The 27134-nt window shown below is 47.2% G+C and overlaps 1 protein-coding gene across 1 annotated transcript; it reads left to right on the top strand.

Moving 5' to 3' along the window:
* Positions 1–2752: 2752 nt before the first annotated feature.
* PVALB (parvalbumin) lies at positions 2753–22677 on the top strand. Its single transcript, XM_038756716.1, has 5 exons — positions 2753–2849; positions 3554–3621; positions 5718–5850; positions 7662–7771; positions 22458–22677. The coding sequence occupies exons 2-5, from the start codon at positions 3561–3563 to the stop codon at positions 22484–22486; spliced, it is 333 nt and encodes a 110-aa protein (XP_038612644.1). The 5' UTR covers positions 2753–2849; positions 3554–3560; the 3' UTR covers positions 22487–22677.
* Positions 22678–27134: the final 4457 nt, after the last annotated feature.

Below are 27134 nucleotides of genomic sequence, written 5' to 3'. Positions count from 1 at the left end.
GGACTCCTGGTTTTTCCAACCTCCAGCCAACATCCTTCCCTCCATCAGCTGGGGAAAGACCTGCCACCACCCCCAGACTGCTTTCCTTTGGCCGGGTCAGGAAGGGGGCTCTGAGGCAGGTGGAGAGCAGGTCCCGAAGGTGCAGGCCGTGGGAGGAAGGAAATATTTCTGTCGAGGTTTTAGCCTGGGGTTTGGTGGAGCGGATTTAGCTGGGCTTTTCGGGAAGGGTGAGGACGAAGGGCTTCCAAAGGGTCCAAAGTGACCCTGGTCTCCAACCTGGGTTCTTCCAGCAGCAGGTGCCAGTCCAGACGGTGGCAATGAGGGCAACTGTGGTTAAGGAGGAAGGGGTCGGGGGAAGGTGGGATTTAGGGAGAGGCAGGGGAAGGCCGAGATCGGTGTCCCAAGCTCATATCTGAGGCCTTACCAAACTAAGCCCCACCCTTTCCTCTTCTCCCACTCCCTTCTGTGTTTTCCTGACTTGTTCCCTTTCTTCATCACGCCTCCCAGCCCCACAGCACTTATGTACTTATGTCATTCATTCATTCTCATTGACGTCTGTCTCCCCGCCTCTAGACTGCAAGCTCGCTGTGGGCAAGGAACGTGTCTGTTTATTGTTGTAGTGTAATCTCCCAAACGCTTCGTAAAGTGCACGCTCAATAAATTCGATTGAATGAATCGAATGATGTCACGTCTGGGCCGCCTGGCCCAGCCGACAGGGACTGGTGGATATTACCTCACTGGGCAGCCCTGCTCAGTTACAGGAGAACAAAATGCCAGGCTACCAGAGAGGGAAGCTGCCCAGGCATCGAGGGGAAGTGGGTAGGGGTGAGGGGAGGGCACCAAACTCTGCACTGTCAGCACCTGGGGCTGAATCCCGAGCTCCCTGCTCTTTCTTCCCTGTGCTCCCACTAGCCCCCCAATCCCGGGCATCTTCCCCTGCAGCCTGGGCACAGAGGGTGGGAGAGGGGGAAAAGGAAGGCACTTGTCACCTGGCAATGCAGACCTCTGGATCTGAGAAAAGAGGAAAGTGTTTGGCCCTTCCTGAGGGTGTTCACAGCTTTCCAGGGTGGGCTCCTGGGGGGAGCGGCGGGCTCGCCTTCTCCCCTGAGAAGCAGCATGGCTTAGTGGAAAGAGCCCAGCCTTGGGAGTCAGAGAATGTGGGTTCTAATCCTGGCTCTGCTGCTTGTCTGCTGCGTGACCTTGGGAAAGCCACTCAACTTCTCTGTGCTTCAGTTACCTCATCTGTAAAATAGAAATTAAGACAGTGAGCCCTACGTGGGACAACCTGATTACCTTGTATCTACACCAGCGCTTAGCGAAGTGCTCGACACATAGTAAGTACTTAACAAACACCATTATTATTATTATTATTATTAAGCAAAGTGTGAGACCTAGTGGAAAGAGCCCAGGATTGGGAGTCAGGAGATCTGGGTTCTAGCCCTGGCTCCACCACTTACCTGGTGGGTGACTTTGGGCAAATCACTTCACTTCTCTGGGCCTCAGTTTCCTCATCTGTAAAATGGGGATTCGATACCAGTTTTCCCTCCTACTTAGAGTGTGAACAAGGGACAGTGTCTGATTTGATCGTATTTCAGCTACCCCCGGTGCTCGGCACCTAGTGAGCAATCAGTTAATCGATCATATTTATTGAGCACTAATTGTGTGCAGAGCACTGTACTAAGCGCTTGGGAGAGTACAACACGGCAAATATAACAGACAAAATCCCTCCCCATAATGAGCATACAGTCAAGAGGGGGAGACAGACATTAATATAAATAAATAAATTACAGATATGTTTATACATAACTACTGAGGGCTGGAGTGGGAGGGAGGTGAATAAAGGGAGCAAGTCAGGGTGATCCAGAAGGAGTGGGAAAAGAGGAAGAGAACTTAATAATAATAATAATAATGACATTTATTAAGCACTGACTATTTGCAAAGCACTGTTCTAAGAGCTGGGGAGGTTACAAGGTGATCAGGTTGTCCCACGGGGGGCTCACAGTCTTAATCCCCATTTTACAGATGGGGTAACTGAGGCACAGGGAAGTTAAGTGACTTGCCCAAAGTCACACAGCTGACAGTGGGCGGAGTCGGGATTTGAACCCAAGACCTCTGACTCCAAAGCCCGTGCTCTTTCCACTGAGCCACGCTGCTTGTCAGGGAAGACCTCTTGGTGGAGAAATGCCTTCAATAAGGCTTTGAAAGTGGGGAAAGTCAATGTCTGATATAAAAAGGAGCACTTACGAATACCATGGCTATTGTTAGGCTCGCCTAGGAGTTGGTCTGACAACGGGTCCTGGGAATAATAATAATTATAATAATGGCATTTGTTGAGCGCTTACTCTGTGCCAGGCACTGTACTATAGCAGAGGTGGTCAGACCCCCCGCCTAACCTGTCAGGGGGGCTCTTAGGGGGAGGGAAGAGTGGGGTGGAGGGTGAGGAAGAGGGTCTTCCTGGGGTAGACCCTCTATTCTCTACCCAGGAGAAGCCACCAGAAGCCAGCCCGGGAACGAATGCAGAAGAGAGACCGGAGGTGGGTGGGGAGAGGAATGTCTCATTTTTATTTAACAAAATTTCATTTTGTAAAAAGCTGATGAAAACTCAGTCTCTGGACCAGTTGGCCTGCCCCCTGCACACCTCTCTCCTCCGCTCCCCTCCCTCCCCTCCCTCCTCTCCATCCCTTGGTCCCTCCCCCCTCCCTCCTCTCCCATCTCTCTCCCCCCGCCCCCTGCCCCTCCCCTCATCTTATCCTTTTCTCCTCTGTCCCGGGTCAAGTTTTGCGGCATCAGCGTTAATATTCTGCGGCATAAATTTGCATTAAGGACGGATCCGCCGACCGGGCGTCGAGGCAAGTTAAGGCGCTGGCCCGGGAAGGAAGGAAGGAAGGACGGAAGAAAAGAAGAAAGGAAGGGAAGGAGGGAGGAAGGGAGGAAGGAAAGAAGGAAGGAAAGGAGGAAGGGATGGAGGGAGGAAGGAGGGAAGGAGGGATGGAAGGAGAGAAGGAGGGAAGGAGGGAGGGAAGGAGGGAAGGAAGGAAGGAAGGAAGGAAGGAAGGAAGGAAGGAAGGAAGGAAGGAAGGAAGGAAGGAAGGAAGGAAGGATGGAGGGAAGGAGGGACAGAAGGAGGGAAGGAAGGAGGGAAGGAAGGAGGGTAGAGAGGAGAGGATGAGGAGGGAAAGGAGTAAAGATGGGGAGATGGGCAGAGGGGGTGCAGGGGTTTGGGGGAGATCCTTCCTGCATGGCCCCCCGCAGCCGGAGAGAGTGGGAGAGGGTGGGCTCTGTACTTATCTCAGCCCCCCTGCCCCCCCCCCCCCCCCCCGACTGGTTGCCCTTGCCCCAAGCCCCGGGGTCCGGTCCTGGGGCGGTGAGTCCCGGGTCCGATGGGGTCCGGTGGGGTCCGGTCCTGTTCCTGTCCAGTCCCGTCCCGGTCGGAGCGACCCCTGGCCCGGCTCCAGCCTTTTCGGCCCGGCCACTGCAGCGCCGGTCATATGAGCAGAAATGAGGGGGAAAGCACTTTTTAATCTTTTCGCACTTTCCCGGCCCCATCAAACAGTTGCAGGATGGCCATGACAGACTTGCTCAGCGCCGATGATATCAAGAAGGCTGTGGGGGCCTTTTCAGGTGAGCGCCCACCTCAGCCCCATCCCTCTCCCCCTCTTCCCCAGTCCCATCCCCCCCCCGCCCGAGCTCCATCACCCCCTTCTCCCTTCCCCAACTCCATCCTCCCTCTCCACCCCCAGCCCCAACCTCCTCTCTCTTTTCCCCATCCCCATCCTCTCTCCCCACCTCCAGCCCCAACCTCCTCTCTCTTTTCCCCCAGCCTCATCTCCCCTCCTCATCTCCCCTCCTCATCCCCAGTCCCATCCCCTCCCCCCTCCCCCAGCTCCATCACCCCTTTCTCCCCTTCCCCATCTTCATCCTCCCTCCCCACCCCCAGCCCCAATCTCCTCTCACTCTCCCCCAGTCCCCTCTCCCCTTCTGCATCAGAGAAGCAGGGTGGCTCAGTGGAAAGAGCCATGGGTTCTAATCCCGGCTCCACCACTTGTCTGCTGGGTGACCTTGGGCAAGCCACTTCACTTCTCGGGGACTCAGTGACCTCATCTGGAAAAGGGGGATTAAGGCTGTGAGCCCCACTTGGGACAACCTGACTAACTTGTATCTACCCCAGCGCTTAGAACAGTGCTTGGCATATACCATCATTATTCATTCAATCGTATTTATTGAGTGCTTACTGTGTGCAGAGCACTGTACTAAGCGCTTGGGAAGTACAAATAGGCAACATATAGAGACCGTCCCTACCCAACAACGGGCTCATCATTATTATTATTGCCCAATCCCAGCCTCCTCTCTCTTTCCCCCAGCCCCATCCTCCCTTCCCCTCCCCATCTCCTCCAACCCTCCCTCCCCCAGCCCCATCACCCCCCTCTCCCCTTCCCCATCCCCATCCCCTCCTCCCTTTTCCCCATCCCCATCATCTATCTCCCCCATCATCCCTCCTCCCCCCAACCCCAGCCCACCGCAGCCTCCTCCCCCTCCTCCTCTTCCTCCTCCTCCTCCTCCTCCTCCTCTCCCAGGCAGCACCCTGTCCCAACCTCTTTGGGGCAGTTCAGGCTCCCTCCTTTTGGAGTGGGAAGGAGATAGGGGAGTCTGCTGGTAAGACATCCTGTGGGGGCAAAGTCGCAGCAAGGGGGGAGCTGGAAATTTCCCAGACACAAGAGACCAGAAATATCCCATTGCAGCTGACCTCCAGGCCAGTGGGGCAGGACAAGCAGGAGCCCCTTCCTCACTGTCCCCACTGACTTCTCAACCCCCAGAGACCCTTGGTGGGGGTCCTCCCCCCTGCTTCAAAGCCTTACTGAAGGCACATCTCTAAGAGGCCTTCCCAGACTCAGCCCCACTTTTCCTCATCTTCCACTCCCTGAGTGGCCCCCTTTTCTCTTCCCCCCCTCCACCACCCCACAGCACTTATGTATAGACCTGTCCTTTTATTTAGTTATATTGAAGTCTATTTACTTGAATTGCTGTCTCTCTCCCCCCAACCCACCAGACTGAGCTTGTTTTGGGCAGGGATTGTCTCTCTTTATTGCTGTGGTGTACTTTCCCAAGCGCTTAATACAGTGCTCTGCACACAGTAAGCGCTCAATAAATGCGATTGAATGAACTGAAGCGGGGGGTGGGGGGACGGAATGGAGGGCCGGTGGACACTGGGGCAACTCAACACCCCCCTACTCACTCTCACAAACACACACACAATCTCTCTCACACATACATACACGGGGAACATGGACATACATGAACAAGCAAATGCATACTCACTTTTCCTCTCCCTCACCCCCTGCAGCCCTCCGCCTTTATTCTCAAACCACTTTGGCCACATTTTGACTTTGTGACAGGGAAACTCCGACCCACTGCCGCAACTAACGGCCTCCTCCTATTCCGGGTGACCTTGAGTCATTTGCTCACTCTTTCCCACTGTCTCCCCAGACTTACCCAGGGGGACATTATTAAGGAAACTCCTTTTCTGCAAGACATCCTGAGATGTCTTGCAGAAAATGCCTGCAGGGAGTCTTGGGGAAAGGGTCGCCTTGGTGGTTCTTCCAAACGGGGGAGGTCCCATCTGGCTGCAGCCCCACCAAGATGGATTTCCGACACCCTGCCCAACATGTTAACCGCCCCCCTCAACCCCTTCCCCTCACACCTTCCCCCACTTCCCGCAGCCGCCGAATCCTTCAATCACAAGAAGTTTTTCGAGATGGTGGGATTGAAGAATAAGAGCAAGGATGAGTTGCAGAAGGTGTTTCACATCCTGGATCAAGACAAGAGTGGCTACATTGAGGAGGATGAACTGACGTAAGCCAAGGCCAGAGGTCTGGAAGGGCTGGGGAGGGGAGGAGGATAGAGAGGAGATGGAAAAGGGAGTGGGGAGGGGAAGGGTTTGGAAGTGGAAGCAGAAGAGATGGGAAAGGGGAGGGGAAAGAGTTGGAAGGGGAGAGGGGTGGGGAAAGGCAGGAAATGGAAAGAGAGAAAAGGAGGAGGAAGATGGAAGCGGTTGGAAAGTCTCTCTCTCTCTGTACATATATATGCATATATATACATACATATATATCTATATATATATATATAGATATATATGTACAGAGAGAGAGAGAGAAGCTCGGGGGAGGGAGAGTTGAGGTGAGGTCTAGGAGAAGAGAGGAAGTTTCTCCTTGCAAGTCGGAGACGCCATCAGGAGTGTCTCCAGCTATTTCCATCTGCACATTTGACTGAAAAGAATTAGTGCGTGACTATGTAGTACACACCCGCATGCCAGAAGACAAATGCTTCCAGTCTTCCAGCTGTGGGCTCCAGGAGTATAAAAATTATGCAAAGGAGGCAGCACTAACCAGGTTAGATGATGTGGTTTCAGTACAGATGTAATGTAATACTACACTTTGAATGTGCAGTTTCTACCTAGTAATCATTTTGCCTTCTGAAAAGCCAGGCCTGTCTCTTGTGTAACACCAAAATTCCTGGTTCATGTGTCTAAATGGCACATTTTCTAATCTGTCCAACACACACACACACACACACACACACACACACACAAACACACACACCGTCCTCCATTAGACTGTAAGTTCCTTAAGTGGAGGGATAATATCTACCATGACCTGAGAAGCAGTGGAAGCAGCATAATGGATACAGCATGGGCTTAGGAGTCAGAAGGTCATGGGTTCTAACCTTGGATCTTCCATTTGTCAGCTGTGTGATCCTGGGCAGGTCATTTCACTTCTCTGTGCCTCAGTTACCTCATCTGTGAAATGGGGATTGAGGCTGGAAGCCCCACCGGGGACAGGGACTGTGTCTGACTCAATTTGCTTGTATCCACCCCAGCGCTTAGTGCGGTCCCCGGTACATACTATGTGCTTAACAAATACCATTATAATTATGATTATTATCATTATTATTACCAACTCTATTATATTCTCCCAAGTGCTTAAAGCAATACTCTGCCCATGGTAAACACTACTTAGAGAAGCAGCATGACCTAGTAGACTTTTAGACTGTGAGCCCACTCTTTTAGACTGTGAGCCCACCGTTGGGTAGGGACTGTCTCTATATGTTGCCAACTTGTACTTCCCAAGTGCTTAGTACAGTGCTCTGCACACAGTAAGCACTCAATAAATATGATTGATCGATTGATTGATAGTAGATGCATAGATATTAGATAGAGTAGGGGCCCGGGTGTCAGAGAACCTAGTTTTTAATCCTGGTTCTGCCACTTATCTGTTGTGTGACCTTGGGCAAGTCACTTCACTTCCTCTAGCCCTCAGTTATCTCATCTGGAAAATGGGAATTAAGATTGTGAGCCCTATGTGGGACAGAGACTACGTTCAACCTAATTAGCTTGTTTCTACCCCAGCGCTTAGCACAGTGCCTGGCACGTAGTAAGCACATTTCAAATACTATTAAAAAAAATGCTGACTGACTGACTCTCCTGAAATGAATTCCCTCAGGGACTAGGGAGTGGATAATTCAGGGAGACCATGGGATGTTCCACATTCCACCAACCTCTACAGGAGAGATTGTTTTGGGTGTAGCCTGGTTTGTCTTCCATGGGATCCCATCCGAGGTGACCTTAACTGGAGTCCTACTCAGAGTTTTCCCTTTCTATTCCCTAGACTCATCCTGCAGAGCTTTATCGCGGGTGCCAGAGACCTGTCCGATAAAGAAACCAAGACACTCCTGGCTGCTGGAGATAAGGATGGGGATGGCAAAATTGGTGTCGAAGGTAGGTTGTGGCTGAGAGTGACTGGGATTCCTGGAGATTGAGAACAGAAACCTTCCTTTCCTCTTCTCCCACTCCCTTCATCGTCCTGCCTCAGTCCTTTTAGTCATCCCCACTCCCAGACCATCAGCCCTTATGTCCATATCCGTCATTTATTTATTCTTATTAATGTATGTCTCCTCCTTTAGCCCTTAAGCTAATGTGTCTGTTTATTTCCTATTGTACTCTCCCAAGTGCTTAGTGCTTACTCTGAACACAGTAAACGCTCAATAAATACGATTGAATGAATGAATAGATTCTAGATTGGGCCAATTGTGCTGTGCCTTTGCCAAAAGGAACAAAAAGAGCAGAGGTGAGCCTCAGCAGGGGAGAATCCAGTCTAGAAGAGGCTGGCTAAGAGAGATGACGGGACTCAGGGGGAGCTGAGATGCCAAAGAACTGGAGACAGGAGCTGAGTTGGCAGTGTATCTCTGAATTTAAACCTTCCCCCCCAGAATCTGGATATTTTTGTTCACTTTAGAGAGAGAAACTAAATTCTGTCCATCCCTGTGTTTTCTAAAAAGCCAATGAAAGTTTCTCCAATAGCGTGTAATTCCACCAACTTCATAATCAATCTATCAAATCAATGGTATTTATTGAGAACTTACTGTGGGCAGAGCACTATACAAAGGTCTTGGGAAAGCACAATACCAATAGAGTTTGTAGACAGAATCCCTCCCGACAAGAAACTTAGAGTCTAGAAGAGACTTACAGAGATGCAGCATGGCTCACTGGAAAGAACCCAGGCTTTGGAGTCAGAGGTCATGGTTTCAAATCCCAGCTCTGCCAGTTGTCAGCTGTGTGACTTTGGGCAAGTCACTTAACTTCTCTGTGCCTCAGTTCCCTCATCTGTAAAATGGGGATTAAGACTGTGAGCCCCACGTGGGACAACCTGATCACCTTGTATCCCCCCAGCTCTTGGAACAGTGCTTTGCACGTAGTAAGCATTTAACAACTACCATCATTATTATTAATAATCAAGTTCTTGCTCACCCGAAAAGATCGGAAACCAGTTTGGTTTTTTTTTTTTGCTTCACCGAAAAGTATTGATCTTGACATCTTGTCTTATGCCGTCGAGTCGTCTCCAACCCATACCAACACCATGGACACATCTCTCCCAGAATGCCCCACCTCCATCTGCAATCGGTCGGTAGAGTTTTCTTGATAAAAATATAGAAGTGGCTTACCATTGCCTCCTTCCGTGCAGTAAATTTGAGTCTTTGCCCTTGATTCTCGCCTATGTCGCTGCTGCCCAGCACAGGTGAGTTTTGACTTGTAGCAGACTGTCTTCCACTCGCTAGCCACTGCCCAAGTTGTGACGGAATGGATCTACTTCTGCCTGACTCTCCCTCCCGTAGTTGAGACTGGTAGAGTACTGGGAACTCTTCAGGTGTGACCCTGAGAGGGGCCTGACATCTTCGTTCCTCCCAAATCCTGACATCCTCTCTCCAGCATTAAAGAAGGAAGAGGAGACTAGATTAGGAATTTCAAAACTAGAAGTGATTTCCTTCTGAACTGTCCAAGCCATGGACTTGGAACCAGCCATGGACTGTTCTTCATCCCTGTCATTTTTTTTTATGGTTTATGTTCAACCCCTATTATATGCCAGGCACTGTACTAAGTGCTGGGATAGATACAAGCTACAATTGCATTTATTGAGTGCTTACTGTGTGCAGAGCACTGTACTAAGCGCTTAGCACTGTACTAAGCGTTGGACACCGTTCCTTTCCCACATAGAGACTGTGAGCCCACTGTTGGGTAGGGACTGTCTCTATGTGTTGCCAATTTGTACTTCCCAAGCGCTTAGTACAGTGCTCTGCACATAGTAAGCGCTCAATAAATACGATTGATTGATAGAGCTCACAGTCTTCATCCCCTTTTTCAGTCATTCATTCCTTCATTCAGTAGTATTTATTGAGAGCTTACTGTGTGCAGAGCACTGTACTAAGCGCTTGGGAAGTACAAGTTGGCAACATATAGAGACGGTCCCTACCCAATAGTGGGCTCACAGTCTAGAAGGGGGAGACAGAGAACAAAGCAAAACATATTAACAAAATAAAATAAATAGAATAAATATGTACAAATTAAATAAATAAAATAAATAAATAAATAGAGTAACAAATCCGTACAAACATATATACATATATGCAGGTGCTGTGGGGAGGGGAAGGAAGTAAGGCGGGGAGGAGGGGGAGATGAAGTATCTGAGGCACAGAGAAGTTAACTGATTTGCCCAAGATCACACAGCAGACAAGTGACAGAACAGGATTAGAACCCAGGTCCTTTTTACTCCCAGGCCCATGCTCTATTCATTAGGCAATGTTGTTTCTCATTCCTCTCCCTAATCCTCTCCCCCCAACGAAGGTCTTTCCCTCTTACGATTGGCAGAAATGACATTGGCAAGAGAAACACTGGCAAGGTCAGCCTAACTCTTTGACAGTCCTCTCCAAGAAATATCTGCTCCTTTATCTTTGTCTTTATCTTATCTTTATCTTAGAGAAGCAGCATGCCGTAGTGGATAGAGCACACACCTGGGAGTCGGAGGTCATGGGTTCTAATCCCTGCTCCACCACTTGTCTGCTGTGTGACCTTGAGCAAGTCACTTCACTTCTCTGTGCCTCAGTTACCTCATCTGGAAAACGGGGATTGAGACTGTGAGCCCCATGGGGGACAGGGACTATGTCTAACCCCATTTGCTTATATGCATTCAGTTGTATTTATTGAGCGCTTACTGTGTGCAGAGCACTGTCCACCCCAGCATTATATCCAGCCCAGCATTTAGTACAGTGCCTGGCACATAGTAAGCACTTCAGAAATACCACAGTTATTATTATTATTTATCTATGGGTAACTGGCCACCACCTCTCTAGTCTTATAGCCCCATGTGAGACAGGGGACTATGTTCAACCCAATTTGCTTGTATCCATCCCAGTGCTTAGTACAGTGCTCGGCACATACATTGTAAGTCCTTATCAAATACTATTATTATTATTATTGTTATTATTATTGCTAATGGCAGTTTAGATTAAGGCTCCCTCTTCCCAGGGCAGATAAGGAGGAGTTAGTGTATGAAAGATGGAAGGTAGAGGGGACAGTGGTTTTGGATGACATAACAATAATAACGTTATTTGTTAAGCACTTTCTATGTGCTGAATGCTGTACTAAGTACTGAGATAGATATAAGATAGTATATGTTGCCAACTTGTACTTCCCAAGCGCTTAGTACAGTGTTCTGCACACAGTAAGCGCTCAATAAATACGATTGAATGAATGAATGAAAGGTAAGACCCAATCACTGTCCCCCATCAGTCTCATGGTCTGAGTGGGAGAGAGAACAGGTATTTAATCCTCATTTTACAGATGAGGAAACTGAGGTCCAGAGAAGAAGAATGGGGGTATTTGTTAAGCTCTTACTATGCGCTAAGCACTTTTCTAAGTACCATCTGATATAGTCCCTATCCCACGTGGGGCTTGCAGTTTGAGAGGGAGAACGAGTATTTTATCTCTGTTTTCCAGATGAGGTAACAGAGGCCCAGAGAAGGGCAGAGGTGGGATTAGAACCCGGGTCCTCTGACTCTGAGGCCCGGTGAGCTTTCCACTCCACCACGGTGCCTCTGCATTGGTTCAGGAATGTGATAAATCCATCACCCCCATGGCAAGAAGAGGCCATTCCTTTGTCCACAAAGAGGCGGAGGGAGACAGGGGACCTCTCGCCTTGCTGGGGTTGGTGGCAATCTCCATCCCTCCTACCCCAGACCCATTTAACGGGCACAATGCTGTGCACACAGTGAGCGCTCAATAAATACGACTGAATGAATGAACCTGAGCAACTGGGCAGGAGATGGGCAGAGGGCGCTTGGACCTCTGGATCCTGTCTGACCCTCACACTGACCTTGGGCTATCCCATTCCCTGTGCTGGGCCCTGAGCTCACGTCATTCCGTACAGTGTCTCGTTTCCATTTTCCATCAATGTGCCCCCGCTCCGAAGGTAGAGGACAAGGTCTTCCCTGGGAAAAGGGGGTTGGAAAACTCCCGAGTAATCTGAGATTAGCTAATGAACAAATTAGCCTCCCACCCTTCTGCTGGGAGAACTTTGCAGAACTTTGAAGCTGAGACTCATTAATCATTTAGCGACCAGGTTGAAATTCAGCCTTCCAAAGCGGCTGGTGGGAATGAATCAGATATCCTTGATCCTTCTCCGCTCGTCTGCCCGGAGCAGTCCTGAAGGATGAAGGACGAGCTACCCACAGACCTGCTTCAACCAGCTTTCTCCATTCATTCATTCATTCTTTCAATCGTATTTATTGAGCGCTTACTGCTTGCAGAGCACTGTACTAAGTGCTTGGAAAAGTACAGGCCACCCGTTCCACGCCCAGTGAGAAGCAGCATGACCTAATGGAAAGAGCACAGGCCTGAGAGACAGAGGACCTGGGTTCTAATCCCAACTCCTTCACGTGTCTGCTGTGTAACCCTGGGCAAGTCGCTTCACTTCTCTGGGCCTTAGTTCCCTCATCTGTAAAATCCTACTCCTTTCTACTTAGATTGGGAGAGGAACTTGTATCTACCCCAGTGTTTAGAACAGTGCTTGGCACATAATAAGTGCTTAACAAGTACCACAAAAGTAATAAAAGAAGCAGCGTGGCTCAGTAGAAAGAGCCTGGGCTTTGGAGTCAGTGGTCATGGGTTCAAATCCCAGCTCCACCAATTGTCAGCCGTCACTTAACTTCTCTGTGCCTCAGTTACCTCATCTGTAAAATAGGGATTGACTGAGTCCCCCCGTGGGACAACCTGATCACTTTGTATCCCCCCTGTGCTTAGAACAGTGCTTTACACATAGTAAGTGCTTAATAAATGCCTTTATTATCAGTAGTAGTATTAAAAATTATTAACCATACCATTATTTCTATTGTTATGATACTTCTGAAGAACTCACTATTTATTATTACTAACAATTATTATTATTCAGTGGTCCTGACAGTCTCCCAGGATTTCAGCTCCAACCTGGCTCCTTAGAGCTCTTCATTTTTCTCTCCCCAACCTCTTCCTACCCTTCTTGCCTTCCCCCTTCATTCCTCTTCTCTTCCCCTTTTCTTCTCTCTCCCTCTCCCTCCCTTTTCTCATCCCTCCTACATCCTCTCCCTCACTTCCAAAACCTCCCTTTTTTCCTCGCTTTTTCTCCCTTCCCCCTTCCGGCTCTTTCATTCTCTTCATTCCCTCAACCAACAGCTCCCCTGCCCCCTTCTATCCTCTCTAAACGACTAACATTCACCTGCAAATCTCTGCACCTCAGTTAAGTGGGTCAAGAGAGGTGGTTTGACATTGGTGCAGTAGTATTTCAAGGGCACGTCTCAGGTAGGTGAGCTGGCTGGTGACCAGAGCTCAAGTGAGAGCTTTTTTTCAACCCCTTAAAAAAAAGGTCCGGTACTTTTTAAGAGTTCCAAGAGAAGGAGCAGGAAAAGCACATTCTCTGATCTCTTAGTTAGCCAGAGTAGTAAGTACTTACTGCATGCCAAGCCTTGGAGAGGATAAACAACTATCAGATCCGAAACAGTCTTTGATTCTGGGAGTGGTAGAGCTGGTATCATCTCCCCATTTTACAGATGAGAAAGCTGAGGCCCAGAGAAGGTAGTGATTTGCCCAGTGTTCATTCATTCAATCATATTTATTGAGCACTTAAGGTGTGCAAAGCACTACGCTAAGCTCTTTGGAGGGTACAAGATCCTATAAGAAGCAGCGTGGCTCAGTGGAAAGAGCACAGGCTTGGGAGTCTGAGGTTTCGGGTTCTAATGCCGACTCCGCCACTTGTCAGCTGTGTGACTTTGGGCAAGTCACTTAACTTCTCTGTGCCTCAATTACTTCATCTGTAAAATGGGGATGAAGACTGTGAGCCCCACGTGGGACAACCTGATAATCTTGTATCACCCCCAGCACTTAGAACAGTGCTTGGCACATGGTAAATGCCTAACAAATGCTATTATTATTATGATTATTATTATTATTACAATCCAACAATAAACGGACACATTCCCTGCCCATGCTGCTTCTCTACACCTCAAGTAAAAACCCCATGGCCATTGACCCAAAGGCAAATATCTCTCCAACCCAAAGGGACCAGCCAAGCTGTCACCTGGGTTTTGCTCTGCAAATTCCCAGGGTGACTGTCTGTGCCCCTGTCCAGGACCCACGGAACTGTAGGGTAGAAAGAACAACCTTTGGCAATTGGAAGACCATCTCCAAGCAGGAAAGTAACCTGGAAAAGTCACCTTTTTCTTGAATGGCATTTGTTAAGTGCTTACTATGTGTCATGCACTGTACTAAGTGCTGATGTTGATACAAGCTAATCAGGTTGGACACAGTCTCCGTCCCACCTGGAGCCCACAGTTGTAAACTACATTTTACAGAGGGGAGAACTGAGGCACAGAGAGGTGAAACGACTTGCCACAGGTCACACAGCAGACAAGCGGTGGAGTGGAATTTGAACTCAGGACTTTCTGACTCCCCCCAGCCCATGCTCTATCCACTAGGCCACGCCACTTCTTGCCACACACCTCGGTTGCACTCACACCTCCCTATCATCAACAGTGTGGCTTAGGGGAAAGAGGCCAGGCTTTGGAGTCAGAGGTCACGGGTTCAAATCCCGGCTCAGCCAATTGTCAGCTGTGTGACTTTGGGCAAGTCACTTCACTTCTCTGTGCCTCAGTTACCTCATCTGTAAAATTGGGATTAAGACCGTGAGCCCCCCGTGGGACAACCTGATCACCTTGTAACCTCCCCAGTGCTTAGAACAGTGCTTTGCACATAGTAAGCGCTTAATAAATGCCATCATCATTCTTATTATTATCAACAGGATTGATTTGAAACCTCATATGGGTTTGTGATGACGTGCAGAACCTGGGCTTTGGGGTGTTCCAATAATAAGGCAGAGCTAAACCTGTAGAGTTATAAATTGTTTAACATCCCATCTGATTGCTCATTCATATTCCCCCGTGCACTTTCGCTAACCGCTGTCTGCCTGTGCGCCAGATAAGATGGAAGGAGAGGGAAGGCGGGAGGACCTTGTTATATAACTACCAGCTGTTGAAGAGAACCGAATGCTGGGAAGGGACAGGTTGGGAAAGCTATCCAGCCTCCCCTTCCATTTTCCCTCACCTGATTAGTCTAATGGCTCTTCTTGTCCCAGGTCATGAGATCTTTTGACCCTAAGCCGGCAGGGTTTTATTTCTCTGGGACTAGAAGCCACCCGCCTTGTTTTCTAATCTGTCCCTGTTCTGACATAGAAGCAGTGAGGCCTTGTGGAAAGAGCCCGGGCTTGGGAGTCAGGAGGCCTGGGTTCTAAACCCAACCCTACCACTGAGTAGCTTCACTTCTCTGTGCCTCAGTTTCCTCTTCTTTAAAATGGGGATTCAATGCTTGTTCTCCCTCCTCCCTAGACTATAGGATGGGGGTTGTGTTTGGTTTGATTCTCTTGTATCTACCCAATCAATCAGTTGCGTTTATTGAGCGCTTACTGGGTGCAGAGCACGCTACTAAGCACTTGGGAGAGGACAATATAACAGAGTTGATAGATACGTTCCCTGTTCACAGTGAGTTTGTGGTCTAGAGTCTACCCTAGTGCTTAGCGCGAAGAGCTTAACAAACACCGCAATTAATACTTTGACTATTATTGTCTGACTTTAAGCAAGTCATTTCTCTTTTCTGGCCTTTGCTTTTCTGTCTAAAACAGAGAAATAAAGCCTATTTGCCAGCTGCTGTGAGATCTTTTGATGTTAGGAGACAAAGAAAGAAGGAATGTTCATTGTAATTATTAATCAGGAGAGGAAAGAGATAATTTTTCATTAGCTACCTCTGTTTGGTTTTTTTTTTTTTTAGCTCCAGGCAATCATTTCTAGCGCTCTCATCTACCAATAACTTCTAAATCTGTCTATCCCCAGGGCGCTCAGTCCTGGGACAGTGCCTGGCTCACAATCTTAATTAGGCCAATTTCAATTTCCTGTCCTGAGGGAGGAGGGAGTTTCTTCCCAGGCATCCTGCCTCCTCCCTCTCCTGCCCCTTTATTGACCGGAGGATTAGAGTCTTAAGAAGATGCTCCCAATACTAGTTTCAATATCTCCCAGGCTAATTGGCTAGACAGTTTAAGGCAGAAGAGGGAAGCGGTGTGGCTTAATGGAAAGAGCACGGGCCTGGGAGTAAGAAGGACCCGGGTTCTAATCCCAGCTTTGCTCCTTGTCTGCTGTGTGACCTTGGACAAGTCACTTCCACTTCTCTGGGCCTCAGTTCCCTCATCTGTAAAATGGGGATGACAACTGTGAGCCCCATGTGGGTCAGAAACTGTTTCCAATTGATTTGCTTGTATCTACCCCAGTGCTTAGTACAGTGCCTGGTTCATTCAATCATAGTTATTGAGTGCTTACTGTGTGCAGAGCACTGTACTAAGCACTTGGGAGAGTACAATCAACAATAAAAATATTCCCTGCCCACAACGAGCCTACAGTCTAGAGGGAGGGGAGACAGACATTAATATAAATACATTAAAAATATTCCCTGCCCACAACGAGCCTACAGTCTAGAGGGAGAGGAGACAGACATTAATATAAATACATTTAAAATATTCCCTGTCCACAGCGAGCCTACAGTCTACAGAGAGGGGAGACAGACATTAATATAAATATATTACAGATATGTTTGTAAGTGCTGTGGGACTGGGAGGGGTTGAGAACAAAGGGAGCAAGTCAGGGTGCTGCAGAAGGGAGTGGGAGAAGAGGAAAGTGGGGGCTTAGTCAGGGAAAGCCTCCTGGAGGAGATGTGTCTTCAATAAGGTTTTTGAAGGGGGGGACAGTAATTATCAGATTTGAGTAGGGAGAGTGCTTAACAAATACCACAGTCATTATTGGAGAAGCAGCCTGGCTCAGTGGAAAGAGCCCGGGCTTTGGAGTCAGAGGTCATGGGTTCAAATCCCGGCTCCTTCAACTGTGAGCTGTGTGACTTTGGGCAAGTCACTTAACTTCTCTGTGCCTCAGTTACCTCATCTTGTAAAATGGGGATTAAAACTGTGAGCCTCCCGTGGGACAATCTGATCACCTTGTAACCTCCCCAGCACTTAGAACAGTGCTTGGCACATAGTAAGCGCTTAACAAATACCATCATTATTATTATTATTATTATTATTATTATTATTATTATTATTACTACTTTCTGTGCCTCAGTAGCCTCACCTGTAAAACAGGGATTATGACAGTGAGCCCCATGTGGGACATGGACTGGTCCAACCTGATTACCTCGTACCTACCCCAGCGCTTAAAACAGCTCCTGGAACGTAGTAAGCGCTTAACAAATGTCATTAAAAAAAAAAAAAAAGAAAAGGAAGGAAGGAAGGAAGCTTCTGAAGGCTCCCCTTTGGCTTTTTCTTACAGTTCCCTTCACCTTTTCCCAACACCAACACTTCTTTCTATCCAGTTGAATACTGGCCCGGGGAGGCGACCTAGGTTGCTCACTCCTGCTAGATGCCAGAACACTACAGCTTCTGGAGCTGTTACCAAGAAGAGGTCCATCCCTCTTTTGCATTTTCATTTCTCCGGTACTTAGAGCTGATTGCCGTTTTTTATTTGTCATCTTTTTGGGAGAACAAGCTCGTTAAAGCTCCTCAATCTCCATTTGAGGGTTATGCCCCCTAATCCTTTTTATCATATTGGCTGGCCTCCCTTGGCTCTCCTCCAGTGGAGAACGCCTCTTGGGTTAGCTTGGACGGACGAGGGAGTTTCTGTTTAATAAGGAGGAACACTCATTCATTCAGTCATATTTATTGAGCACTTACTGTGTGCAGAGCGCTGTACTAAGCGCTTGAGAAGTACAAGTTAGCAACATATAGAGATGGTCCCTACCCAACAACGGGCTCACAATCTAGAAAGGGGAGACAGACAACAAAACAAAACACCTGGACAGGTGTCAAGCCGTCAGAACAAATAAATTGAAGCTAGATGCACATCATTAACAAAATAAAAAGAATAGTAAATATGTACAAGTAAAATAAATAGAGTGATAAATCTGTACAAATATATATACAGGTGCTGTGGGGAGGGGAAGGAGGTAGGGCAGGGGGATGGGGAGGAGGAGAGGAAAAGGGGGGCTCAGCCTGGGAAGGCCTCTTGGAGGAGGTGAGCTCTCAGTAGGACTTCATTCATTAATTCATTCATTCAATCGTATTTATTGAGCGCTTACTGTGTGCAGAGCACTGCACTAAGTGCTTGGGAAGTACAAGTTTGCAACATATAGAGGCGGTCCCTACCCAACAGCTGGCTCACAGTCTAGAAGGGGGCTCACAGTCTAGAAGGGGCAGTCTACTAAGTGCTCAATAAATACCATTGACTGATTGATTGATTGAGCTCCAGAATGCCACCCTAGAATGATTTTCAATTCAGGAGCAGGGGCATGGAGAGGGCATCAGGAAGGATGGTCCACTGAACTGATGCCCAGAACAAAAAGCCAGATACTGGGACATAAGTCTTGGGTTCTAATCCTGGCTCCACCACTTTGAAACTAGGGGTTGGGGGGAGGGAGAAAAGGGAGCAAGGGGAGAATCAGGGAGAGAAAGAAAAGAGGGAATGAGAGAAAGAAAGAGGGAGACAGGGAGAGAAAGGGAAGGAGGGAGAGGAGGTGAGAGAGGAGAGAGGGAGGAAGAGAGAGGGAAGGAGAGAGGGTTGACAGACAGAGAGACAGAGAGGGAGAGTGAAGAGGGAAAGGGAGGAGAGAGAGGAAGAAGGGGAGAGAGAGAGAAGCCGGAGGAGTGAGCCATTGAGATGTAAATATATACTTCCAGTCTTCCATATCCTTCCCCAGAAGGAGAATTACTCCACCAAGAAATTAGGAGTAAGAAAACAAGCGAACACATTCAAAAATGTTTGCTGCTGACAGACACAGAAAGAACCAGCAGGGTGGAAGAGAAAAGAACCAGCAACCAACTTTTCTGGCTTGGATCACTGAGTCAGCTGAAAAAGTTTCCAGGTTTGGTTGGAGGTGAAGTGAGCACCGGAGGTCGGTCTATTAGGGCATCTGATAGACAATTCAATCAACCACATTTATTGAGTGTTGACTGCGGGTGGAGCACTGAACTAAGCGTTTGGGAGAGTACAATATAACAGAGTTGGTAGACGTGTTCCCTGCCCACGAGGAGCTTACAGTCTGGCAGGAGTGGCCAGTTGGCTTTCTTATTTTAAGTTGAGGACAATCTGTCAGATGGTTTATTGCTGACGGTTCATTGCAGCTCCACCAGTTACTCAGCACTGCCTGACTGTAAGCTCGTTTGTGGGCCAGGAATGTGTCGGTTTATTGTTATAGTGTACTCTCACAAGTGCTTAGTACAGTGCTTTGCACTCAGTAAGCGCTCAATAAATATGATAATAATAATAATAATAATAATAATGGCATTTATTAAGCACTTACTATGTGCAAAGCACTGTTCTAAGCACTGGGGAGGTTACAAGGTGATCAGGTCGTCCCATGGGGGGCTCACAGTCTTCATCCCCATTTTACAGATGAGTGAACTGAGGCACAGAGAAGTTAAGTGACTTGCCCGAAGTTACACAGCTGACAATTGGCGGGGCTGGGATTTGAACCCATGACCTCTGGCTCCAAAGCCCTTGCTCTTTTCCACTGAGCCATGCCTAATGAATGGATGGACGGAGACCAGGCTCTCCAGGTGCTGATCAATTAATAAGCTTGTTGTGGGCAGGACACGTACCTGCTAATTCTCTGTTATATGGTACACTCCCAAGCACTTACGGCATAATATATAAAGCATGGTCCTGGGAGAAAGAAGGTCATGGGTTCTAATCCCTGCTCTGCCTCTTATCTGTTGTGTGACCCTGGGCAAGTCGCTTCACTTCTCTGTGCCTCAGTTCCGTCATCTCTAAAATGGGGATTTAAACAGTGAGCACCATGTGGGACAGGGACTGTGTCCAATATGATCAGCTCTTATCCACCCCAGCACTCAGCACATCATCATCATCATCATCAATCGTATTTATTGAGCGCTTACTGTGTGCAGAGCACTGTACTAAGCGCTTGGGAAGTACAAGTTGGCAACATATAGAGACAGTCCCTACCCAACAGTGGGCTCACAGTCTAGAAGGGGGAGACAGAGAACAAAACCAAACATACTAACAAAATAAAATAAATAGAATAGATATGTACAAGTAAAATAAATAGAGTAATAAATATGTACAAACATATAAGCTCTTAACACATACCACAATTATTATTGTAGCAAGTACCTAACAAATACCAATGATTGATTAATGAAAGGCTAAGGAAAGGAGCAAATCTTGCCCCCTGGTTGGTCAAGAACTGGTGGGATTGGGCTGTTTTACTATTTGATCCCACGTGATTCTCCCCCGTGAGACAATGAATCTCTGACCAGGTATTTCTCAGGATTTGGACAGAGGATTAGGTCTGGGCTCCCAGTGATAATAATAATTATTACGGTATTTATTAAGGCTTACTACATGCCAGGCACTGTCTTGAGAGCTGGGGTGGATACCAGCAAATCAGGTTGGACACAGTCCTTGTCCCATGTGGAGCTCACAGTCTCCAACTCCATCTTACAGATGATGCAACTTCACAGAGAAGTGAAGTGACTTGCTCAAGGTCACACAACAGACAAGTGGTGGAGCCAGGATTAGAACCCAAGACTTAAGTTCCGGTATCTGGCTTTTTGCTCTGGGCATCAGTTCAGTGGACCATCCTTCCTGCTGTCCTCTCCATGCCCCTGCTCCTGAATTGAGAATCATTCTAGGGTGCAATTCTAGAGCTCAGTCAATCAATCAATCAATGGTATTTATTAAGCGCTCAGTCGGTGCAGAGCACTTTCTAAGTACTGATAGAAAAGAATTAGCAGACACGTTCCCTGCCCATAATAAGCTTAGTACAGTGCTCTGCACACAGTAAGCGCTCAATAAATATGATTGAATGAATGAAGCTTATAATAATGATGGTATTTGTTAAGCGCTTACTATGTGCAAACCACTGTTCTAAATGCCGGAGTAGATACAAGGTGATCGGGTTGTCCCACATGGGGCTCACAGTCTTAATCCCCATTTTACAGATGAGGGAACTGAGGCCCAGAGACGTGACGTGACTTGCCCAAAGTCACACAGCTGATAAGTGGCGGAGCGGGGATTAGAACCCGTGACCTCTGACTTCCAAGCCCGGGCTCTTTCCACTGAGCCACGCTGCTTATAGTCCAGAGGGGGAGACTGATATTAATAATAATAATAATAACGGCATTTATTGAGTGCTTACTATGTGCAAAGCTCTCTTCTAAGTGCTGGGAAGGTTACAAGGTGATCAGGTTGTCCCACGGGGGGCTCATGGTCTTATTCCCCATTTTACAGATGAGGTAAGCAGCGTGGTTCAGTGGAAAGAGCGTGGGCTTTGGAGTCAGAGGTCATGGGTTCAAATCCCAGCTCCACCACTTGTCAGCTGTGTGACTTTGGACAAGTCACTTCACTTCTCTGTGCCTCAGTTACCTTATCAGTAAAATGGGGATGAAGACTGTGAGCCCATGTGGGACAACCTGATCACCTTGTACTTAGAACAGTGCTTTGCACATAGTAAGTGCTTAATAAATGGATGTGAGCCCACTGCTGGGTAGGGACTGTCTCTATAGGTTGCCAACTTGTACTTCCCAAGCGCTTAGTACAGTGCTCTGCACACAGTAAACACTCAATAAATACGATTGATGATGATGATCGTCAACATCATCAGGTAACTGAGGCACAGAGAAGTTAAGTGACTTGCCCAAAGTCACCCAGCTGACAATTGGCGGAGCCGGGATTTGAACCCATGACCTCTGACTTCAAAACCCGTGCTCTTTCCGTTGAGCCACGCTGCTTCTTAGTTTATAATAAATAATTTAAAAATATGTGCAAAAGTGTTGTGGGGTTGGGGAATGGAGCAAATATCATATGTTCAAAGGTCGCAGATGGAAGTGCACAGACAACGCAGAGGGGAGAGCGAGCCCGGGAAAAGAGCTTAATCAGGGAAGGCCTCATAATAATAATAATGTTGGCATTTGTTAAGTGCTTACTATGTGCAAAGCAGTGTTCTAAGCGCTTGGGGGGATACAAAGTGATCAGGTTATCCCACGTGGGGCTCACAGTCTTAATCCAAATTTTACAGATGAGGTAACTGAGGCTCAGAGAAGTTAAGTGACTTGCCCAAGGTCACACAGCAGACATGTGGCGGAGCTGGGATTCGAACCCATGACCTCTGACTCCAAAGCCCGTGCTCTTTCCACTGAGCCACGCCGCTTCTCTGCTGCCTCATGGAGATGTGACTTAAATTGTGCTCTGAAGCTCCCTCTCTTTAGGAGGGGCACGGGGCGAAGGTGGCCTTGGAAAGCAGGGGTGACGACGGGCCGCCTAATGAGATCTGGGGTCTGGGAAGCAGTCAGTCACGTGCAAAATCTTACTCTCGCTCCTCCATAAAACCTTCTTACCCCTAGAAGGGGCAGCGGGGGGCAAAGCTGGGTGGGGGGGGATCCTTGGAACTGGCCGACGCAGGATATTACCAAGATGGTCAAACTGCCCTGCTGGGAATTTACCTCCCGTTTCATTTACCTTGTCTTGCTTTTTCCTGTTTTCCCCTTGTCTTCCAGAATTCACAACCCTGGTGGCTGAATCATAAAAAGGCTCTGACCAACCCAGACCCTCCACCTGCCTCTCTCTGCCTAATTCCAACCATCTCCCGCTGACCGCCTTGGTTTCTGTTCTTTTTTTTATGTTATTTTCTACTCCGACCCTATTCCCTAGAGCCCTGTAACTCAATCCTCGTTCTGGAAGATGTCGTTAAAATAATAAAGGTCACCACAACCTGGATCTGCACTCTGATTAATGCCTTGGCTTAGATTTGGGGGATGTCGGGGAGGGAGGAGAAATCTGTGCCTTCTCCTTTATATTCTTTGATGCCGTTTTCCATCCCCCTCCCCTCCACCCTATCTGGGAATCATTTTCATAATTCGTCTGGGTGAGATGGCAGGTACCATAGATTGTGTGGATTCAAGCAATCAATCAATCAGTCGTATTTATTGAGCGCTTACTGTGTGCAGAGCACTGTACTAAGCGCTTGGGAAGTACAAGTTGGCAAACATATAGAGACAGTCCCTACCCAACAGTGGGCTCACAGTCTAAAAGGGGGAGACAGAGAACAAAACCAAACATACCAACAAAATAAAATAAATAGAATAGATATGTACAGGTAAAATAAATAACTAAATAAATAGAATAATAAATATGTACAAACACATATACATATATACAGGTATATACACATATACTGGTTCAATCAATCAATGGTATTATTGAGTGCTTATTCTGTGCAGAGCACTGTACTAAGCGCTTGGGAGAAAACAACAGTGTTGGTAGACACGCTCCCAGCCCATAACAGGACTAGTCTAGAGGATGCTTTAGGAGGAGGAAATGAGAGCTGACGCTCACTTCCTGCAGCGTACCCTAATGGAAAGAGCACAGGCCTTGGAGGCGGAGGACCTGGGTTCTAATCCTGCCTCTGCTCCATATCTGCTGTGTGACCTTGGGCAAGTCACTCAACTCCTCTGGGCCTCAGTTACCCCATCTGTAAAATGGGATTTAAAGCTGTGAGCCCCATGTGGGACATGGACTGTGTCCAGGCTGACTGGCTTGCATCGAGCGCTTAATACAGTGCTCTGCACACAGTAAGCACTCAATAAATATGATTGAATGAATGACTCTACTTCAGCACTTAGTACAATGCCTGACATACAGTAAGAGCTTAATAAACACCATAAACAAACAACCATACAAGATGATCAATCAGTGGTATTTATTGAGTGTTTACTGTGTGCAGAGCACCATGCTAAGCACTCAGGAGAGAACCTCCTTCCTCTCCCCACAGCATCTGTATATAGGTATATATGTTTGTACATATTTATTACTCCATTTATTTATTTATTTTACTTGTACATATTTATTCTATTTATTTTATTTGGTTTATATGTTTTGTTTTGTTGTCTGTCTCCCCCTTCTAGACTGTGAGCCCGCTGTTGGGTAGAGACCGTCTCTATATGTTGCCAACTTGGACTTCCCAAGCACTTAGTACAGTGCTCTGCACACAGTAAGTGCTCAATAAATACTATTGAATGAATGGATGATACAAAGAGTTGGTAGACAGGTTTCCTGTCCACGATGAGCTTACAGTCTAGAGCTGGAGGCAGGCATTAATATAAATAAATGAATTATGGATGTGTATGAAAGTGCTGTGGGGCTGAGGGGGGGTGAACAAAGGTTGCAATTAAAGTGCCAGGGTGACACAGAAGTGAGTGCGAGAAGAGGAAAATGAGAGATTTTCTCACCGGTTAACTGGGGTAATGGAAAATCAATGTGGCCTAGGGAAAAGCGCACAGGATGTGGGGGGTCAAGAGACCCGGGTTCTAGTCCTGGCTCTGGACTTGCCTGCTGTGTGACCTTGGGCAAGTCATTTCACTTCTCCGTGCCTCTGTTTCCTCATCCTTGGCACCTACATGCGTGTCCGTAATTTTATTTATATTAATATCCGTTTCCCCTCTAAACTGGAGGCTCATTGTGGGCAGGGAACACATCTGTCAGGTCTGTTATATTGTACCCTCTGAAGAGCTTAGTACAGTGCTTGGAGTACAGTAAACGCTCCCATGTTACAGCTTTCAATCAATCAGTTGAACCAATCAATCGTGTTTATTGAGCGCTTTCTGTGTGCAGAGCCCTGCACCAATAAAACAGAGGTGATAAACATGTTCCCTGCCCACCACAAGCGTACAGTTTTTTTTGGTTTTGTTTTGTTTTTAAAGTATTTGTTAAGCGCTTACAGTTTAGAGGATTCCCTTCAGTTCCAAGCCTCCACCTCTAAAACTGAAAACACGGAAGTTTGTTCCCTTCTAATAATAATGATAATAATAATTGTGGTATTTGTTAAGCACGAACTGTGTGGCAGGCACTATACTAAGCTCTAGGGTGGATGCAAGAAAATCAGGTTGAGCACAGTTCCTGTCCCACACCAGACTCATAGTCTCAATCCCGATTTTACAGACGAGTTAACTGAGGCACAGAGAAGTGAAATGACTTGCCCAGTGTCACACAGCAGAGAAGTGACAGAGATGGGATTAGAATCCACCACCTTCTGACCCCCAGGCCTGGGCTCTAGCAACTAAGCCTCATCCCCAGAGGAACCCCAGGGGCAAATTAATGGATTAAAGCAAACAATTTTCTTAATGGTATTTGTTAAGCAGCGAGAAGCAGAAGCAGAGGAGCAGCGTGGCTCAGTGGAAAGAGCCCGGGTTTAGGAGTCAGAGGTCATGGATTCAAATCCCAGCTCCGCCGCTTGTCAGCTGTGTGACTTTGGGAAAATCACTTCACTTCTCTGGGCCTCAGTTACCTCATCTGTAAAATGGGGATTAAGACTGTGAGCCCCACATGGGACAATCTGATCACCTTGTATTCTCCCCAGCGCTGAGAACAGTGCTTTGCACATAGTAAGCGCTTAACAAATACCAAAATTATTATTATTATTAAGCATTTAGTATGTGCCAGGCACTGTACTAAGCCTTGGAGTAGATTCAAATTACTCAGATTAGACGTAGTCCATATCCCACATAAAGCTCAAAATCTTAATCCCCATTTTACCGATTCATTCATTCATTCAATCGTATTTATTGAGCGCTTACTGTGTGCAGAGCACTGTACTAAGCGCTTGGGAAGTACAAGTTGGCAACATATAGAGAGGGTCCCTACCCAAAAAATGGGCTCACAGTCTAGAATGAGGGACGAGGGAACTGAGGCACTGAGAGGTGAAGTGACTTGCCTAAGATCACACAGTAGACAAACAGCAGAGCCGGAATTAGAACCCAGATCTTTCGGACACCCAGGACCGGGCTCTATTAAGCCATGCTGCTTTTCACTTACATTTTTAACTCAAGGGTTCATCCCTATATTTACAGGCCATTAAAAGTTATTTTTACCATGCCCCAGTACACAGCTGTTTTGAGGCAAGAATGAAAGGATATTTTAGCGATTGTTTCAATTTTGTCCTTTGGTCTTTGACATCATGTTCCACTTATTAGCCTGCCACAGACTTTAGAAGTGACCGATGTCTCAGAAGTGGAGATTAGACAGGTTTTCCTTCAGGTTCCCTCCACTGTACAATTGTTTGCTCTTCGTTTCCCCAGGCTCTCACTGAAGTTATCCAACTTTTTTCTCTAAATAAAATGATCCAAGAGTAGAACTAATCTTCTGGATTCTTATAAGCCCTCCCCTCCCCAGAAGGTGCTGCATTCATTGTACTCTCCCAAGTGTTTAGTGCAATGCTCTGCACACTATAGGTGCTCAATAAAAGCTATTGATATCAGCTGTGTGACTTTGGGTGAGTCACTTAACTTCTCTGTGCCTCATTTACCTCATCTGTAAAATGGGGATTAAGACCGTGAGCCCCACGTAGGACAGCCTGATTACCCTCTATCTACCCCAGCACTTAGAACAGTGCTTATCACATAGCAAATATTATTATTATTATTATGGTGAGAGGGTCCATCAGTGCTTGGGAGAAAACCATGGAGTCTAAAACTTTTTAAATTCTTCTCAAATTCAGTTACATTTTCTCCATCTCTTTCAGTCTTTCCCAACCTGACTTCTCTGAACCCAGCTATTTTTCTTTCATTCATTCATTCATGTAGTCATTCATTCAGTCATATTTATTAAGCACTTACTGTATGCAGAGCACTATGCTAAGTGCTTAGAAAGTACAGTTCAGAAATAAAGAGAGACAATCCCTGCCCACACTGGGCTTACAGTCTTGAAGAGGGGAGACAGACTTCAAAACAAGTCAACAGGCATCAATATAAATAAATAGAATTATAGCTGTAAACACATCAAAATAAGTAAACAGGTATTTTCAGACATGTGAAAATATGTTCTGCTCAGAAGTGACTGATTGCTTCTCTAGCTCTCACAAAGGAATTCACCTCCAGGCAGAGAAAGCTAGCGGGGAGTGTTAGAGCATTATGAGGTGGGCCTCATAACAGACTGAAAAAGAAGAATCTTTCTCAAGGTTACTGTCACTTGTCTGCTGCACGACCTTGGGCAAGTCGCTTCGCTTCTCTGGACCTCAGTTCCCTCATCTGGAAAATGGGGATTAAGGCTGTGACCCCATGTGGGACAGGGACTGTGTCCAACTTGATAAGCTTGGATCTACCCCAGTTCTTAGTACGGTGCCTGGTATATAGTAAGCATTTAACAAATAGCATTTGACCAGTGACTCAGATGGATAGAAG

Source organism: Tachyglossus aculeatus, chromosome 14, assembly GCF_015852505.1.
Source record: "Tachyglossus aculeatus isolate mTacAcu1 chromosome 14, mTacAcu1.pri, whole genome shotgun sequence".
In the NCBI taxonomy this organism is placed as follows: domain Eukaryota; kingdom Metazoa; phylum Chordata; class Mammalia; order Monotremata; family Tachyglossidae; genus Tachyglossus; species Tachyglossus aculeatus.
The sequence above is the reverse complement of the archived record's forward strand: the minus strand, read 5'-3'. Positions and strand labels throughout refer to the sequence as shown.